Source organism: Amia ocellicauda, chromosome 12 (assembly GCF_036373705.1).
Source record: "Amia ocellicauda isolate fAmiCal2 chromosome 12, fAmiCal2.hap1, whole genome shotgun sequence".
NCBI classification, from domain to species: Eukaryota; Metazoa; Chordata; class Actinopteri; order Amiiformes; family Amiidae; genus Amia; species Amia ocellicauda.
Window position 1 is genome coordinate 6759855 of NC_089861.1, and position 20065 is coordinate 6779919.

The 20065-nt window shown below is 39.6% G+C and overlaps 1 protein-coding gene across 2 annotated transcripts in view; it reads left to right on the forward strand.

The window, feature by feature from the left end:
- Positions 1 to 20065, forward strand: part of stox2a (storkhead box 2a) — a 111159-nt gene continuing 91094 nt past the window's right edge. For both annotated transcript variants that reach the window (XM_066718171.1, XM_066718172.1), the window contains exon 1: positions 1 to 1123. In XM_066718171.1, coding sequence (XP_066574268.1) covers positions 802 to 1123 — 322 coding nt within the window. In that variant the 5' untranslated portion in view covers positions 1 to 801. The remainder of the gene's footprint in view (positions 1124 to 20065) is intronic.

Sequence of the window (20065 nt, forward strand, 5' to 3'; positions counted from 1 at the left end):
TAGCCCATGTCAGGTGATACCACTTCAGACAAAAACACAAGGCACCGCAGGCCGGGATGGGGCATGCAGAGCGCACCGCCTCACCTGTAGCCTATTGACGTGAAGTCGCGATATCTGCGCTGGCCTGTAGGTGGAGACCCGACAGTGCATGAACCTGCAGCCTCGCACAGGCGCTCCCTGCTCAGCACGCAATGCCTCAGAGCCGGCGGGGGATGGAAAGCAATCAGCCCAGCGCCTAGAAAAGCCATTGCCATTGCAAGTTCACTGTCCAGCCATGCCGGAGCAGCATTAACACCAGCTTGGTCCATTGCGCTGCCCGGGGAAGGAGCTGATTTCCACAGGAGTGCATGAAGTCATCGGCAGCTAAAACCATATTCCCGCTGATGCCAGATTAGCGTTGAACACAATGGATATATCACTGCGAAGGAGAGATGCCTGAGAGGTGGGTCAGTGTGTGCCGCTGGAGACGGAAAGGCGAGGGAGAGCATGCAGAGCCCCGGGACGTCAAGGTAGACTTTGCGTTTGGCGGATGCTCGTCGTATTATTGTCAGAGTCACTGCTATTGCCAGTCACCGATCAAAGCCAATCACATGTTTAAAGGGAGACGCAGAGACTGAAAAAGCTGCATATCCTACCCATGCACAGCCTACGAAATGCACGTCGCTTAAGCCACCCCAGCATATTGTCCTCAATGTGATCTTCATTTGCACGCATCCTTGACATCATGTGCTCCTTTTGGAAATTTAACAAAGGACGTAATAAAATACTGGGCGCCAGGTGCATTGCGTGAGGGCTGTGAAGATGGACAAGTTTCTGCAGATCGCCCCGCACTCGCTGGCCATCGTGCTGTCCCGCACCGGCGCCGGGGAAGAGCCCGCAGCGGCCGGCCAGCTCCAGCACCACCACACGGGCTACGAGATCTTCGCCGACTTCAAGGCGGAGAACATGCAGCATTTCTGGAATAAGAGGGTCACCGACGCCATCTCGGAGACCTTCTTCCTGGGCTGGATCGACGAGCACGTCCTGCTGATCCAGGGCAAGGAGGACCACCTGGAGGTGCTGAGGGAGGGCTGGATGCGCAGGTCCCTGAAGCCGCCCCGGGGCTTCGAGATCAAGTACCTGGGTCAGTAGCTGCACTTTGCACCGCGGACGGACATGCACACACAGCGGCCAGGGCTAGACAGTGGATTGCATAGGGAGGATTGAGTCCACCACATGAGCATCTTCTTAGATCTTACAATATTGTGTCCAACGTGTTGTGAATATGGGGTTTGAGTGACAGTGTTACTATCTATTAGGTGAGTGTTATGAGTGTGCCAGGCTTGCTATATTGCATTAGTGGCCATGTAAACAGCCAAGCACAAAAGCTTTTTTCTGTACCAGATAAGGAGTATTCTGCCTGCTATAACGTCAAAATCCAATGTTATATTTCATTTCTGAAAAAGAAGCACAGCAGTTTGACCAGAATCCAGTATAATACACTCCCTGTAAAATAAAATTAAAATAAAACAAATTATGTAATGACAGGATTTACATAATTGCTCACTACATCATTATATAATGGATAGTAAATCATGAATACTAATTGTAACTGTGGTAAACAAACTACTAGGTTGTTCCTGCATTCCTTCATAAGGTAATTCACAATGGGAAAGACAGAGAATGATATTAAAACTCAAGTTATAAACGTGGTCGTTTGGTACATCAAGTGACACAAATAAACTCCAGACAACAATTGTCGGAGAGGACGGTAAGAGCATTGGAAGGAATGGCTAGAGACCCACAGAATGATGTGGCAGAATCCGAATCAGCAGGAATGTGCAGAACAAGCTGGAGATCGATGGCATGGACAAGGAGCAAGTCTCTTCTCAAAATAATCATATATGAGATGCCAAACTCAATACAAATAGGCCTGATAAGGACTGTGTCAACATGGTCTGACCTGACAAGTATATCTACTGTGTATATCTCTATATAGATATTGATGTAGATGTGTATCTCAGGGATTCACGTTTATATGGGAGGCATAGTTAGGCATTAGTTGTAACTATTGTCAAGCTTGACTGCAGTTCCACTATGATATGGGAAGAAGCAAAGAGGTAAAGTGCAATACGAGCAATTCTATTTATTAGTCGAACTAAAGGAAGTCAAGTCTGCCAGGAAGTCAGTAATCGAAAGTGTTCATAGTTGCTCACTTGAATAAATGACACACTGCAACAGAAGCCAAGGGAGGACACTTATGGTGACTTAAGACAATGAGATATGTCCTATGTTATCAGCTTTGGCAGTGTATGTTAAAATATTTTTGAATATATGACATTGTTTTACTATTGAATGTATCTTTAGATATAATACTCTCATATAGAATTTTGAACAATCTACCTTCAGAAAGGGACACTTTATCTGTCTTGATTTTAGTTCCAGTTTTGGTGCATTATCTAGGGGGAAATCACATGTGGAGGAACCAGGGGACAGTTTTTTTGGGCAGGTGAATTAAGCTGCAGCAGAAGAGAGGGACACATTTCAGTCTTTTTGGCCCCGCTACTTTTGTGGGTTTGAAATCGTCATTTTGGAGTGTATTTCGTTATTGTGGCTGCATTTCATGCCAGGGTCATGAGTAGGGATTGGTCAAGCACATCTGGAGTGAGGTCAGAGGACTCAGTTTAATGTGATTGGTAGAAAGGTAAAATGAACGATGGAAATGGGGCAAGCACTCTTATCTAAGAATAATGGACTTTTTCATGCCGTTACAGAATACACCTGTAATCTTAGCACTTTTTATGTGACTGCAGCATAGTTAATACACAGTTAACCGATTTTATCAGTTTCTAATACGTGGATTATGAACTCATTTATGTTTTCTCTTATTTCAGTTCACGGGGAGGTGGCCAGCTGTTATTATGCGATTGGTCTTCCAGATTTTCTGCATGATCTGTGTGTTAAAACAAAACCCTTAATCCATTTTACAATTCGGACGTTCTCGGGGAGAGACTGTGTTGTTGTGTTGACGTTCAGTTAGTCTAGCTAATTACTGCTGCTACTGTAGGTGTTTCTCTCTGATTGTTCATTATTTTATAGCCATTAATGGCAATTTGAACCACAGAAAAGGTAGTTTCTGCTGAACATCATGGCCACAAAGATGGGAGCTGTACTTTTGTCATCCTTGAAATGAACACCACTGAAGAATACTCGAGCCCTGTGGCCATTTCATTTCATTTGGTTCTTTCAAGCTTTGATAAATGCTGAGATAATATATTTTCAGGATTTGGAGTGTCAACCTGGATATCCTTGCAGTGGTTTCCTGGCCTGATGTTATCAGGGAGAGGAAAAAAAGTTTTGCCCCTGCTTGCTATCTCAGTCTTAGATGTGGTTGTCATGTTTCCTGTGCAAAATACCATTCCGGAAAAGTAATCTGTTCATTCCTAGCAAAACATCACACAGTGTTTCCTCGTCCACTGTTCTTGTTTTGGGAGCAAGATGCTGCCCTGCTATGTGTGGACGGTGGTCTGGCATCAGTCTCTGTGGCAGTCTCTCATCCCCAGCCCATCACTGCTCATTATATACACTACCGGTCAAACGTTTTAGAACACCTCCATTTTTCCAGTTTTTATTGAAATGTATGCAGTTTAATGTCTCAGTTAAAGCATAGAACAAATAAACTTGTTTTTTATACCCCCCCGCAAATATTGACAATTATGACATACATATTCTGGAACCAGACAGTCTACTGATCAAAACAAGACCATCCACGTTTTGGTAGAAGCAACCGTAGAGAGCTCAAAATGATAACAATGTACTAATACACATCGATTTTACATAATTGGATCTGAACTTCTCTGTGTTTGATATAACATCAAATATTATATACTGGATTAATCATTAGGTTGTTCTGAACAAAACAAGCCTATTTGCAAAGAAATACGACTGAATGAGACCCCCTCCCCCGGAGCAGACTGCGCGTTTACCCCCTGGGCTCTGAATGATGGCGGGTGACACGGACACTGTAAATCGGATTTGTTTGAGAATGAAACGCGCTGGTAGCCAAGAGAATAAGCTTTCAAACTATTTGTGAGGAATTGTAGGAATACAGTGTAACTTCTATGCACAGGAGCTGCACGTAATACTGCCAAATAATGCTTAAGAGGGTGTAGTAACACAGTATATAACTCTGAAATGTACATTATTTTTCAGTTTTTGGTAACCTAAACTTTTTTTAAACCTCTGGCAGTTTACCGCTTACCTTTGTACTATTTTAGCTTATTCACTTGACTTGAACTTCTTGCATTTCAATAAAACCTGGAAAAATGGGGGTGTTCTAAAACTTTTGACCAGTAGTGTAGGGCATCTCTTGTTTTGTACAAAGGCAACTGTTATCTCACAAGGACCAGTCCACTCACTTTGATTTATTTTATTTATTAACTTTTAACCAAACACATTTAGATGTGAGTAGATTTGTTATGACCAGGTGTGCAAACTTCAAAAGCTAGCCTATATGTCAGAAGCATTTTTAAATGTAACTCTCCCCAGAAAATACTAGGTGCTTGAAAATCTTCTGTACTAAAATGCTTCCAGCTTCTTCTTTGGTATTTTGGATCAGAAGTTGGTCTCCTGCAACCTTACCTACCACAAAACAAAATATCAGCCAGTTTAGCTCAATTTGCGGTTGAAGCCATAGAGGTAAGACTTTCATGTCTCCCTCCCATGCTGAAATAACAAAGGCACACTCCCCCCCGCCTGTCCTTTCAGTATTGTTGTCTGCAATGCCTCTGTGTTTTGTACTTACCGAGTGATGCAGGCGTGACATTCCTAAGTAATTACAGACAGAAAAAATAGGGTCAAAACAGTATGTGGGAAAGAAATTCACTGGACTGTATAACTGGATATTTTCGTTTCCCTGTCTAAGGAACACCAAGCAGCGCCAGGCTCTATAGAAGTGGACGGAGTTGCTGTTCTTTTGAGGGTTTTGAATGAAATCAAGAAAGCTCGATCTCTGTTAGTAAACAGTCCCACCATTTTGTGCTAAAGAAGCTCGAGAGTTAATGCATAGCCCAACTATCGAATTCTTTGTTGGAGTACAAGGTTATGTAAACAGCTTTTCCTCTAAGGCCAGAGGGTCAGTTTGTTTTTTAAAATACTTTTTTTTTCTACTGTCAACCCAGGGATGGGGTCTTTTTTTTATTAATCACAGTGTCTTGGTTATCATACTTTAAAAATGCTCCACCAGATATTGTCAGATATAAGCCTGAACCTGACATTGAGCAGGTACCTGCTTCAGTAAAAGTTTAAAGAGCTGATAACACGGCTCTCTGTGATAAGCTTTGAATGCCTAACGGCTCCAGAATGTAATCTTTAATCTTACATATCTGACATATTTTTGGGTGCACAAAACGTTTGTTTGAGTAATGAAAGTTGGGATGTACAGTCTATCTAACAACTGCATTTTTAAGAGCGTATTATAAAATGTAAAGCTTTGTTGTGTTATATTTATCCTTTGATAAACTTATGTGACCTGAGGCTGTGTGTTTTTCTCTGATTTGTTTATGAGCGGTGGCTGGGTTTGTGTCGGACAATAGATGTTATTTTAAAAAGGCTTACAATGACATTCTTCCGGGTTTGTTGCCAAGTTCAGTGCTTTTCACTTGTACCGCCCAAATACTAGCCTTTGGAAGCCTATATGGTGAAACATGTACACAAATGTAAAGCTCATAGTAATGAATACATTTGGTTAAAAGACATAGTTACATTTCATATGGTCATACAGTTAATTAACTCAATAATACTTACCAAGCACTTGGAAAGGAACTAATTAGCATATTATTATAATATGTTAAATTAATTCATTTCTTAGCGTAAGGGTCTTCAACATAGGATCCTCTTGCAGTTTGGATGAATATAGCTTTGTCAATGGTTTACACTCCATAGCTTAGTTGATGCCATAATTCATGTATTTTTTGTTTTAGACATTTTACAATTTTACCTTTTAATTTAACCAGAAGGAAAAATGTATTTGATTTTTAATGCATTATATAACCCATATTCCAATTACAACCCAATTACTTATCTATAAGCAAAACTATTCAACTATTCAATATATCATAGGTAGTAAAGAGAAGAGTCTAGCGTAGGGCTTATAGTAGGTCTACACCTTGAATACTTTTGAACTCTTTCAATACTTCGAAATAATACAAATAATAAGGATGATTTGAATAATGTTCCTTTTAGAAGCAAGGTTTAGAGTCAGGCAAGTGACAGTTCCATAAACTATAATAACCTAAATCTGAGGCAGAGAACATAGATACTTAGTCCAACATCTGCTCCCCAAACTGAAGCTATTACCAGTGTATTTTCTGATCTCAAGGCAAGCTTGTACTTACCTTTATTGTAATTAATCAGAGCAGAAATGCTTATCATCAAAGATGATTTTATGCATCTCTTTGTTGTTTGAAAACCCGCAGGGATGCTCTGAAAATAGTCTTATTAAAGCAAGTTCATTATCTTTATTTTTCTGTAGGGTCTTCTTTTGTGAGGCCCTCGCTGTGTCACAAATCTGCTTTTCCCATTTGGAAATACAGCAGCAGGTACAACATTGCCTCGCTGGTTGAATCTAGCAGCTTGCATAAAATACACTCCTGCCCCATAGGGGGTTCAGCTGAACTTCTCTTGTGGGCCACTGCTCTCTAAGAAAGGGTAATGCAACATTTTACGGCGTGGTTTAAAATTCCAGTGTGGGGTAGATAGCGTTACTATATCTTTACCCATTGTCTATCGCATGCGGTGCATAACAGTGCGGCGACCATCCCTTGAAAAGCAAGTCAGACCCTGTTTCTTAGTATTCTTAGCTTGCATCTGTCCATTCTTTGCAATTTGCTGGCCACTTGTGTATTATCCCTGCTCTTCAATTCATTTAGGACCACCTATACATTTTTATTTGCCTCCCAATTGGTTGTGATCCCATGGGAAATTGAAGGCATTTTCTTTTGGAGTGAATACGTATTAACTTTCATGGTAATAAAACGTCCCAAGAGGAGTTTGCCACACACTGTATCTCTCCCTCTCTCTCTCTCTATATATAGGGCAAACTCCTCTTGGGACGTTTTATTACCATGAAAGTTAATACGTATTGGAAATAGTTTGTGCTATGGCTTTGAACCAAGGTATCGCAGGAATTCATCATTTTTTTGGTCTGTTTAACAGAAAGCCATGCAACAACCCCTTTTAGCTGAATAAGAAATCCAAATTCCTGTGTGCTGACCTTTACAATAAAACATCGTTGCTTTGGTTTCCAAAACTAGTGAAGCTGTAGATAGCACGTACCCACACTTATTGAGGCTATTTCTCCAATGTTAAAACTGTGCAATAGTAATGATAACCCAAAAAGTTGTGAATGGCCAAAGATAGAGTGTGAACCTAGCCTACTGGATTTACACAAGACGGACCTTTAAACAGAAACCAGATAATTGGACCAAACAGTAATTTCCATCATATTTTGGAAGATTTTCACTACCAAATCCTAATAGACGATTGCAATTTGATGTGTTAGAAAAGGGATTGAACATTTTGTTTATGTAGGCTATGAGTATATGGCAGATCCTCAGAGTTTAAGCTATGGCTTTATTGGCATAGTGTAGAAGAAGTCACATTTTTGAGTTTTCACCCTCATTCTTATTATTAGCCTATATCTCATGATCCATTTTAACTCCAGTCACGGTCTTGATGTAATTTGCTTGGACAAATAATATAATACAAATTGGAGAAAGCATAGAAACATGTAAGAATATTTTAATTAAAAAATTGAAATTCCCTTGTTTTACTAATAAATAAAAATGAAGGCATTTCTACATCCAATAGTTAATATATAATGAACTACATGACTCTTTCTTTCATTTTGACATAATTGATCTCTTGGCAAATTGATCATCTTTAAGAATGTGTTTGGCTCTTGCACTTAAAGGACACATTAGGAAATTTAAAACATTTGATATAAGTGACAGATCCAGACCCCACACCATTCTACTGTACTAGTATCCTAGAAGTAAAAGGAAATGCTACATTCAACAAATTGTGCTATACAATCCAGCTATGAGTAATTAAATAACTGTGATGATCAAAGGCATTATTTGCAATGTTGTGGGGTATGTTTTTTTCCTTTGGTAAGCTTCTGTATTCACTGAGGTATGATTTAACAAAATTGATAATTAGCTACAGAATTATGTAATTACAGTATAGTGTACATACAGTGAAGGGCAGGTGCAATCTGATAGGCTTTAATGTTGCTCAGGATCATCAAAGTGATCTGTTGGGTTGTGAAATGTATGCACCTTTTTCAATAAATCTGAAAAATTCTAATATACCAGATAAAAAGGATTAAAGCTGCCCTGAGTTGCAGACATGGACAGAAATTGGACGCCCAGATGGAGGTGAATAAGGGGCCACCCAAAAACGTTTACCCTGCCTGGGCTCTCTTGAACCCCTGTGCAAAGAAAAGTGACTCCCCCGTTTGTTTCTGCACTGACAGGGAGTGAGAGTATGTAGGACGGCTAATGGGCGAAAAATGAAAAAACAATAAATAAGAAAAAAGAGCCCCCCACACAGTCGTGAAATGTTGAGGAATGTAGCACCGGCTTTGTGATTAAGGAGTCTATTAACGTGCTGGCATGCCTAAACTGCTTTTAGTTTTAAAGCCTTTTGTATTTTGAAGCAACAGCTGCCATTTGTGAGGACCTTTCAATCTGCGCTTCGTTTTTACCCCACGATTCACCTGGCTGGTTTTCAAGTCACAGGAGGAGGTGTGTGGTTTGAGTGTGGTATTTCCACTAATGGCTTGCTGTTCTTGCAACAAACAAGCTCGGGTAAATTTACTGTAGACATCTGGGAGGGGCAGCCGTCTGTTGGTACGGCAGCGTTAGGCCATTACACTGACTGTGAAGTGTTCCTTTGAGTTAATTATTGATTTGAGGAGAAATGGGCAATAGCTTTCCCCCACATTTTACAACACAGGCACAACTGTACTCTTCTGGAATGTATTGACAAGCCACGTGACGAACCCCGGCCAGCGAAAGCAACTGCCCGTCTCATGACTAACAGGGAGCATTTGCGTACAGTAACGCAAGAGTCACTGGCTCGTGTCGGAACATGTACATGGATGCAGTGGCAAGGAAGTTGAAGGTAAACATACATTTTCCCAAATCGGTAAAGCGTTTACTAATGAGTAGGGGCAACACACACTGAGCTCATTCATACACATAAGTTGCTTTCCTGCATTAAGATTGTGTTTATTACCGCAATTATCGCCGTACTTCCTAGAGAAACATAAACAGCTGAGGTATGTGCTCATGGGAGACATTTCCCCGTTGGCCTGCATGCCGGGATGAGCGCTGTCACTGTCATTGCACATACATGCAGGGGCAGGAGAGGTAAAACGTGTTCGGAAACCAAATCTGGCATAACAATTGCTGCTCTGTTGGCAGCTCATAAATCCGTCGGTTTAAATGTTTGCTTTTTTTTGTGTAGGTGAAACAAAAAAATATTTAGATAGCGATCATCATTCTGTATTAAAACTGGGCTGTCTTTTGTTTTCCTTCTGCAATTTAGAGAGCTCATTCTCAGGCAGCTGGTTGCAGGTTTGAATAAATGCTGAATAGTCTTTTGTTTGAATAGGCAGAAAACGCTTTGTAAAGCATTACCTGCTTAGAGTTAACTCTCAAGTCATTGTAGCTTTTGCGGGGTGGGGGGGGTTAGCTTCTGTCATTGGAGGGCTCTGGAAACATTTAGCTGAGCGATCAAGAAAAAGTGAGCATTAGAATTCAGCCTCTTTGACCTTTGCTTGACACCAGTGTGCTGCTGATTGATATCAAAGCTCCAAACTCATAAGACAGTAACGCTCCTCAAAACTTCACAAACGTGCCCAAGAAGTAATACATGCATTGTATACAAACCTAAAATTTAAACATGCAATGCAGTATGTTGAAATAAATGGTCTCAGATAGTTCTGGGGAATGGCGAGGCTAAATATGCAAAAATATAAGTTTGAGGAACATACTGTTTCAGTGTGCCATTCAGCCTCCCTTTTGTGGGTGTAACTAATAAATCTGATACGGAGGCTGATTTTGCCTTTATTTTATGGGTCTGTATTGAATGTGGGAAATGTAATATGATTGATTTGAAAACTTGTGGGGGTGAAAACATTTTTTGTGTTATATATTGTGTTTATATATTTATATTTTTATAGTTAAAGAAGGTAAACTTGTATTTTTTGCTGGTGTCAGACTGTGTGACTGTATTCCCTAGACTGAAATATCTCAAGGAAGCTTTTTCTTCTTAAAACCTGAGCCCAATAAGGTCATCTAAGGCTACACAGTTTCACACAGGATATTTTCGACCTTGGTAATAGTTTTCTCACTAAGCGCTGTATCATTTGAAAATACCGAGATTATTATGGGCTGTGTTGTTACATGATGTTTTAACGAACCAATGCATCATGGCAGTGTCATAGCCAACCCTTCAATTATATCTCATTTGTCGCCAGGTCATGATAAAGCATGCCTCAGACATACCTACTGGTTTAGTATCTTCAAAGTATCCGCATATTCAGTGAATGAAAAATACCATTAAATGCAAGATGGACATTTATTTTCCGGTCCACTCATGGTATACCTTTTGAATGAGTAGATAAGGATTGTGAAAAAACCCTTCATAACCAGCTGAATAGCTCCAGGCTTGATTTACGACAAAAATAACAACTTTTTTTGTTCTTTTAGAATAGTGTTATCTCCAATTCAATGAACGTTACAGTAAGGTTATGGTTTGGTCTCTTTTTTATTACAAGAAACTGGCAAATGCACAAAGGCTGGATAATTTGGTGGTAGGAACGGACAGACTTGCTCTGGTGGGTAGCTTTTAATTAAAAGCTTAATCTGAAAATAAGCACATCTAGTCTTCGTTATGGCGATATAAAACAGCTGTTTTGTACGGAAAATCATTGCTAAACTAATTGAAGGATCAGTGCCCTAATGCTGATTAAACTTTAAGGAAACATCTGAAAAATGCCAAATAGCAGTTAACCTGAAACCTATGATGAAGATTAAATATCTGACACACTTAAAATGAAAAGGCAGAAGCTGCATACAGGGAGCGAATCTGGAGGAAAGTTGTATTGGCTAAACCTCCTCTGTGCCACTTTAGAGCATTTCTGTCAGTGAACCCCGAAAGCCTGAATCCAGTATTACCTCTGGTCCACCATACCCAATCACAGAACAGAATTGAACTTATTAGCTAGTCACCAGATTGTCAACATAAAGGCTGGCAATTGTCTTGAAGTTGCATCCAAAACAATTTTACGTGAATTAAATACTGTTGCACAATTTGCAAGTTCAGTGTGGGAAAATGTAAAATGACAATATCTACCTAACTAGATCTCCCTGAGATACAGATTTTAAAAAAATAACCTTTTTTTTATTAGATTTTTTTTGTTCGGGAAGAAAATCACTTATTTTACCCGCTATGAATACTGTTTTTATACAAGTAGTTTTCATTTAATCTACAAATAAAGACAAACACAAGCTCCTTATATATCAAATGCTTTTACAGCAGGATTTGGATTTGTAATGAAGAGGTTATTCAATTGTTTTACTGATCGAAAGTTGCAGAATGTAATCCAGTAAACACATTAAAACTTGAAAACTGTGGAATCCAACACATTTAATAACTGCCAACTTCTTCTCCTTTTCCTTTAATTCACTCTTGCGTTCAGACCAGACGTTGGGCAGACATAGTATTTTCCTGCAGAAAAGTAAATGCTATAAATGCATTTCTCATTGGAGTTCACTTAAGTAAGTGCTTTGCAACTTTATTAAGGGGGGTATAACCGTTTGCATCCTGTGATAGCGTGTAATTCTGAACACACCCTGTTACACAAGACATCCATTTGAAGTTTATAATAACATGCTGTAGTATTTTTAATACATTGAAATATATCTTCACCAACAAACAGCTGTGCAAGAAACTTACTAATGCATACAGGCAATATATCTTCATTTTTTTATTGTGTTACTGTTGGTTAGTGCTTGTGAATCACTGTCTTGCTTTGACATTGAGGACGCTACTGCAAAGGAAATTATAATATTCCTGTGTTCAAAGTTTACGCAATGTTGGGAGACTTTCTCTCACCTGGAACAATACATTAACTTAGACTCATGGCTACATTACTGGCTACTGGCATAGATAAACTATATATATTGAATTCATTCTGGTCTGTTTAGACATTTCTATAGTCTCCTCTTTAGATAGAGTACAATACTGCAGCAAAATACAAAAGTACCTAAATAAATGCACATATAAACAAATAAATATTAAACTAATTCTATCTATATGAATGTGTTCAATAGACCAGTCTATCCCACACGGCTGCCTTCACAAGAGCTCTGTCAAGTCTCTTCTACGGACAACAAAGAGTCAATCCAAACACTGCAACACTTGTGTTCAATTTGTAGCTCTTCAGCTAGTGAGCACAAATAAAGACCTTGGGAAAGAGTCCACGGGAGGAAGGAAACAGGTTGCCGTCGGCTCAGGAAAGTGTGGTCGTCAAGCTCAAAATCCCAAACCCAAAGCCTTTCTCTGCAATGGGAGGAAAAGGGTGTGATAATTGGGGGAAACGCACTGTGTTCTTTTTGCTAATGGGCGACCACCTACCGCTCATTCGGAGACCAGGAATAAAAAAATAGAAGGGGAACTTTGAACTTGGTCAGCCTCCCTTGTTTTATCAGCCCAACTGTTGTTGCTCGTGGGTGGGGGGCTGTGAGAGGAGGCAGGGCAGTGAAAGCGAGAGTAACAATGTGAGCAGTGAAAACTACAGACCCGTACCCTGCTACCCACTGTGGTTAGTGCTGTTCGCCGGTGGGCCCAGTCAGATCCAGCTCCCCCCACGGTGCATCACTAGAGCTGGCCAAGATTTAGATACAGACAGAATACGGCCTCTGATTTGGTCTTTACTTGCCAAAACCAGGGCGGGCCTGACAGTTACACTGTTTGTTGGGTTGATTGGGTTCATTCCTAGAAAGTGCAATGAATGAATAAGAAGTAATGATTATTATTGTTTTGTTGCAACTCATTTTCCTAGGACCACACGTTTGAGATCACATGAAGCCACTATGTCGGAGCCTCTGCTTCCTAGCACATGATAAAGCTGGATGTGGGAACTCTGGAGAGGAGAATACATCACGATTGCATGTAATTAACTCTCCGGCTCCCCATTTTTTGTTGAAAACTGATTGGTTGCAGTCACGGCATTGTTAGAGTGAGTCATATCATGGGGGTGGAGCCAATTTCTAGCTCATTTCACTTCTATTATGAGGCGTAAATTAAAGATCTATGTCCACATGACTAAAACTCCCTAAAGTATTGAATAACTTAAACATTAAAATACAGTGGCTTATTTCCTTTAACTAATACATTGGCTTCAATGGCTTGATTGTGTAAAGACACTTTTAAGTTGCAGCCTTAAACTCAAGGAACTAGAAGCTTAAGTTGTGTAACTGCGATGTGTTATTACAGTATTCTATTACACTGTGCATGTTGTGCATATAGTATCCTAAAAGTAATTTACAGCAAGTGTACTTGTGTGTTGGGTAGAAGTGTGTGTTTTAATGGCAGACAGACTGTTTTGTCATTCAGTTTCAGAAAGTGGGGGTGATTTTAAATAATTTGAACATGTGTTCCCCAGAAATAAAACTGTGCCTCTTATGCTTTTTTTCGGTTTGAAATTCAAGGAATAGCATATTAGATTTTCATTAAACGCGGTTCATACACAGCTGGTCATGATTGTGTTGAAATGTGCAGTCATGTGTAAAGACTACAATATAGCCAACATTGTTTGAGGTCATTGTATTAATTCCAGTCATACCTGAGAGTGGCTGGTTGAAGGGAAATTATAATTTCTTGTTTTTAACATTCTCGAAAAGGCTTGAAAGCATGAAGCTTGTCTCATCTATAACCACATTTAGTTCTGTTTGTGGCTTTAAGCTTTTAATGATGCATGTTAATGACTGATATACATTTTTAGATAATGCCATGAAACCACACAGTATTTACATCCAACATAATCAGTCCTGGATATATAAATGTGTATGCTGTCTTGTCATGTATAAACTGTTAAACTGTCAGCGTTACAATAATGGCCTTTTGGGTTCTTCTCTAAAGAGACTTTAAATCGCTGATGTAGCAGTTTTCTGTGCCCTGTTGAACTGTCCTGCCCTGATTCTCAGATTTCAATAAAGGTATAAATGGTATTCATGTAATAAAACCTCCTTCTCCATCAGTAGTGTTCAGAGTGTGGACGAATGTGTGTGCTCTCATTGTGTAAATGTTTTAGTTAAGGATTCTGCTGTAGAGTTGATCAGTGTTTTGCTCTCTCTGGGACCTGTCTCAGGACATGAGCCTTAATGGTAATTTTAAAAGCTATTTTTACAATACCACCTTAAAGCTTTGGTTGTTGTGATGTTATGTCACTATATTGTGGAAGTGAAGATCCATGCATACAGTGAGGGGAAAAAAGTATTTGATCCCCTGCTGATTTTGTACGTTTGCCCACTGACAAAGAAATGATCAGTCTATAATTTTAATGGTAGGTGTATTTTAACAGTGAGAGACAGAATAACAACAAAAAAATCCAGAAAAACGCATTTCAAAAAAGTTATACATTGATTTGCATGTTAATGAGGGAAATAAGTATTTGACCCCTTCGACTTAGTACTTGGTGGCAAAACCCTTGTTGGCAATCACAGAGGTCAGACGTTTCTTGTAGTTGGCCACCAGGTTTGCACACATCTCAGGAGGGATTTTGTCCCACTCCTCTTTGCAGATCCTCTCCAAGTCATTAAGGTTTCGAGGCTGACGTTTGGCAACTCGAACCTTCAGCTCCCTCCACAGATTTTCTATGGGATTAAGGTCTGGAGACTGGCTAGGCCACTCCAGGACCTTAATGTGCTTCTTCTTGAGCCACTCCTTTGTTGCCTTGGCTGTGTGTTTTGGGTCATTGTCATGCTGGAATACCCATCCACGACCCATTTTCAATGCCCTGGCTGAGGGAAGGAGGTTCTCACCCAAGATTTGATGGTACATGGCCCCGTCCATTGTCCCTTTGATGCGGTGCAGTTGTCCTGTCCCCTTAGCAGAAAAACACCCCCAAAGCATAATGTTTCCACCTCCATGTTTGACGGTGGGGATGGTGTTCTTGGGGTCATTCCTCCTCCTCCAAACACGGCGAGTTGAGTTGATGCCAAAGAGCTCGATTTTGGTCTCATCGGACCACAACACTTTCACCCAGTTCTCCTCTGAATCATTCAGATGTTCATTGGCAAACTTCAGACGGGCCTGTACATGTGCTTTCTTGAGCAGGGGGACCTTGCGGGCGCTGCAGGATTCCAGTCCTTCACGGCGTAGTGTGTTACCAATTGTTTTCTTGGTGACTATGGTCCCAGCTGCCTTGAGATCATTAACAAGATCCTCCCGTGTAGTTCTGGGCTGATTCCTCACCGTTCTCATGATCATTGAAACTCCACGAGGTGAGATCTTGCATGGAGCCCCAGACCGAGGGAGACTGACAGTTATTTTGTGTTTCTTCCATTTGCGAATAATTGCACCAACTGTTGTCACCTTCTCACCAAGCTGCTTGGCGATGGTCTTGTAGCCCATTCCAGCCTTGTGTAGGTCTACAATCTTGTCCCTGACATCCTTGGACAGCTCTTTGGTCTTGGCCATGGTGGAGAGTTTGGAATCTGATTGATTGCTTCTGTGGACAGGTGTCTTTTATACAGGTAACGAGCTGAGATTAGGAGCACTCCCTTTAAGAGAGTCATCCTAATCTCAGCTCATTACCTGTATAAAAGACACCTGGGAGCCAGAAATCTTGCTGATTGATAGGGGATCAAATACTTATTTCACTCATTAACATGTAAATCAATTTGTAACTTTTTTGAAATGTTTTTTTCTGAATTGTTTTGTTGTTATTCTGTCTCTCACTGTTAAAATACACCTACCATTAAAATTATAGACTGATCATTTCTTTGTCAGTGGGCAAACGTACAAAATCAGCAGGGGATCAAATACTTTTTTCCATCACTGTAGATCCAGAGTGTAAATATATGCGTTTGCATGTGAGAGAGAGAGAGAGAGAGAGAGATTTTGTCTAAATATTTTGTTTACTGTTTACTGTAAATCATAGTTAGGTTTTAGTCAATGGAATGAATGACATGCATTAAAACTATTTAAACAGTCAGCAATTGGACTTTGTAATGGTTCATGTTAGTGACAGAAAGGCCAGTGAGATGCAATTGGGTTCACCTTCACTGCATTCTTTGTGAATTCCCCGAGCCTCACTCTGTCATCCCGGGACATCAGTCTATCTCTCGCGGTTCGCAGGCTGACTTCCCTGCAGCTTTCCTGGCCGTCACATGTTTTTCCACATGGCCAGGAGCAAGCCCACATTGTCCATCTCTTGCATCTCCATTTCCGAAAGAAAGACAGCGGGCCACCTGACTGACCGTATTAGTATTAATACATTTTGGGGGTGGAGATGCACTTTTAAGGAGAGGTTAGGACACTGCTCCAGAAAAGAACAGTTCCATGTATAATCAATGAGAACAACGCTGAAGCACCTGTTTTTTCACCTATTTTTAATTTTATCAGCAAGTTACCCTCAATATGATATTCACACTCACTCTCCTGAGCTGTTATTCAATCCCTCGCATCGGCCTGTTTTGACACACTATGACGTCAAACATAGGCATAACAAATCAAATGAATTGTTCAAACACTGTTCATAAGCTGAGCTTTTCAAACAAGCATATGTGCATAAGACATTCAGAAATGAATTGTCGATAGCAGTGTATTAAACAGAACCAGGCCGGGTAATTTAAAACAACCAGGTATCAAAGTCTCTCAGTACCTGAGCTGACCTCAAGCAAAGATCCCGTCAATTCAGTTCTGATTGTTCAGTACTTCAGTTGTAATCTCCAATTTTAAAAAGCAAACCGCAATGATATTGAAGGTTCCATAATAAAACTGAAAAACAACATTACATTAAATTACAGTACTTTACCATTTTCAGGATCCCCTGTGTTTATGGAGTTGTCTTTTGTGTGGAAACAGGTTTACCAGGTCCTTTTAACAAGCTCTGTGTTCTTCTCGTTTTACAGAGAAGGAAGACAGAGTTGTCTTTGTCGCACACAGAAGAGAAAAAAACCCTCAAGACTTAAGTCTGTAAATTGACAGCATGTTCAAGTATGTCTGGTGATGTCTGTGGAATTTGATATTTGTTTTTGCTCACAGGTTCGAAACTGAACGGGTTATTATAAGTGTTTGGTAGCATCTCCCTTTTTACAGTTTATTTTGTTTTATTCCATTTACTGAACATAACACTTTAAATAGTATCGTACCTGGTAAAATACTTTAAAACACCCATTTTATTTATATTTTTGTCAAACTGAAATATTGATACATTTGGATGTATTCAGCCCATTTTACTTTTTGATGTTTTATGTTTGGCCTTAGTTTCATTTGTTTCTTAAACTGAAGTGTATCTAAATTAAGTTCTTTGTATACCAGATGCATAGCTAACAATAAGTAAGTAAAACACAAGTTTCTGTCTTATAGTGGCTTATAAACAAATACTGCGTATCATTTCATTTGTGTTTTCACAATTACGTAAAAAACTGTTATTTAGCTTTGTTTTCTAGGAGTGTACCAAGGTGTTTTCATTAGCATTAGTTGAGGTGAGTATTAATATTATGGTTATTAGAATTCAGGGATTAAGTGAGAATGACACATTTAATTAAAGTAGATTTTGAAAGCGGGACAACAAAATTAGAAGTGGCAGTAGGCCACCAAAAAACAGCCAAAGACTGATGAGTTTGAAGGATACTAAAATAGCTCTGTTGTGATATGAATGTTTTTCAAATCTATTGCTATTGTAGTCATTTATTAAACTTTTTATTCCCCTCCCCCAAACATGACTGGAGTAGGGTTGACTCCAGATTAAAATCTTACATTAAGCAAAATATCACTTTAAGAGTCTTTGTTGGAAGGTACTGCTTTATCAGTGTTAGTGGTGTCTAAAGTAACTAAAGTCACACCTATGAACGTTCCTCTATGTTGCTGTCGATTTTTGACATGATGTGCTGGACGTGAACAATTCCCTTGAGTCGGTTTAACTATCGTATTCCCTTAATTGTAAAGTCGGGCAAGACAAGCTAAATAAAGATTATAATGTAACATTTATTATTGCTCTTTCAAGTATTTGTCCCCAAATAACTACATCTTCAAAGGAATAGAGGTACTAATGCAAACTACTGGGTTGCATTGTTGGAATGATCGTTTTCTTTGTGTTCTGTTCTCGACACTCGTTTGTTGGAAGTTAAGCTTGGGAAACCTCTGTGCCTGCATTTACTCATTTACAAATGGAAGCAAATATAATTAGTCTTGCCCGTTGGAAGATAATTCTCTATGTGTGTGGAAAATACCTTTTAAAAATGGACCCCTTACACTGTATTGTCCCTCCTGATTTTAACCACCTGCTCTTGCACTCAGTGTCACTCTAATGAAAGATAACAAGATGGATAAACACTCTTGTTAGATTAAATTTATTAGAGTCACACCTTTAAATCCCTCTCATCTTGACTAGATGGTGGTCGGAAGTGGTCATTTTAAGATTGTGTACCAGTAAACATAGAACCCAGAAATATTACAATAAAAAGACTCCCTAAGAATACCAATTTGCTTTCTTGGACTCGAATAGAGCCAGTGAGGTGTGGGTTTTAGCTGGAAAACAGAGACTTGACAGCAAAGAACGTGCCAGTTGGGAATGGCCCTCATCGAGGTGTTGATAAAGCTACTGTTGCTACAGTAATGACCCCGCAGCTGAAGCAAGACGCACTTACATTTTAAGGTGCGGTTGTACTCTGAACAGCTTCATGTTTCCACAATTGAATGTTTGTGTGAGGGAAACATTTACTCGAGCCACTTAAGATAAACCAGACCTCCAGTGTGAGTATAGGCCTGGTAACTGTTGGAACATCTTTGCGATATTTATTCTGCGGTTTTAATGTTTTGCTCTTGCTTTCCGTGCTTGTCTCAGTCGTGATTTATGGGGCGCATTTTAAGGTGGTAAGACTGAATTACAACTGCGAAGTTACATACAAGTTGTTACTTACAAGTCTTTCGCATTTCTGTCCAGGTGGGTTTGCTGTATTTTATAGGGAGTGAGTTGCTATCTATGCTCTTGCTTATGTGGTATCTTCTTAGTAACAGTAATGCAATGTGTTTCAAAGCATAGCGATTCAAATGACTTTATAAAACCACATTTGAAGAAATCAACTGAACACTAAAATAACCTAAATATTCTCATCATATATTAGTGTTGGTTTTTTTTTCTACGTTTATTCCATGTTTTCAAATATAATTCAAGTTGTCCTTTATGTAGTTTCTTAAACATTTAATAAAAATGTGTTGGAGCCACTTTAACACATACTTTCCCAATCTTCAGGAACAAAACAATGAAGAACAATATTTGTTAATTGATATTGTTGCATACTTCCTTATCAAAGGCACTGAAGGCTATTATAATGTGCTAGAGATATATGCGATTGCACTTAAAGATGTGTTGAGGCTGCCAGTATGTTGCACAAGTCTGTGTGCTGCTACAGAGTGCTTGATTTTATGAACCCTACTTATAACCCTTATGTGTTAATGGTTACCATTGATTGTCCGTCATTTACTTGTTACTGACTGTATGGGAGCTATTCCTTCCCCTTGCCCAACAACCGGGTCTCCCTAAGCTGTCATAAATCATCCCCACACTTCGCAAGGAGTTGTGAAATGTCTCAAAGCCTGGTCCAAGACACTGCAGCTCACTTTACTCTATTTCCCTTGCTTTTCAAGAGACCGTCGACTTGGCTTAAATTGGTGAATTCAAAGGACAACATTATAATATGAATAACAACAAGACTTGTTTTGGGAAATTTGCAGAATGTTTTTCAACACTGTTTATGGAAGACCCCTGGGTTTTCTTCTTGTT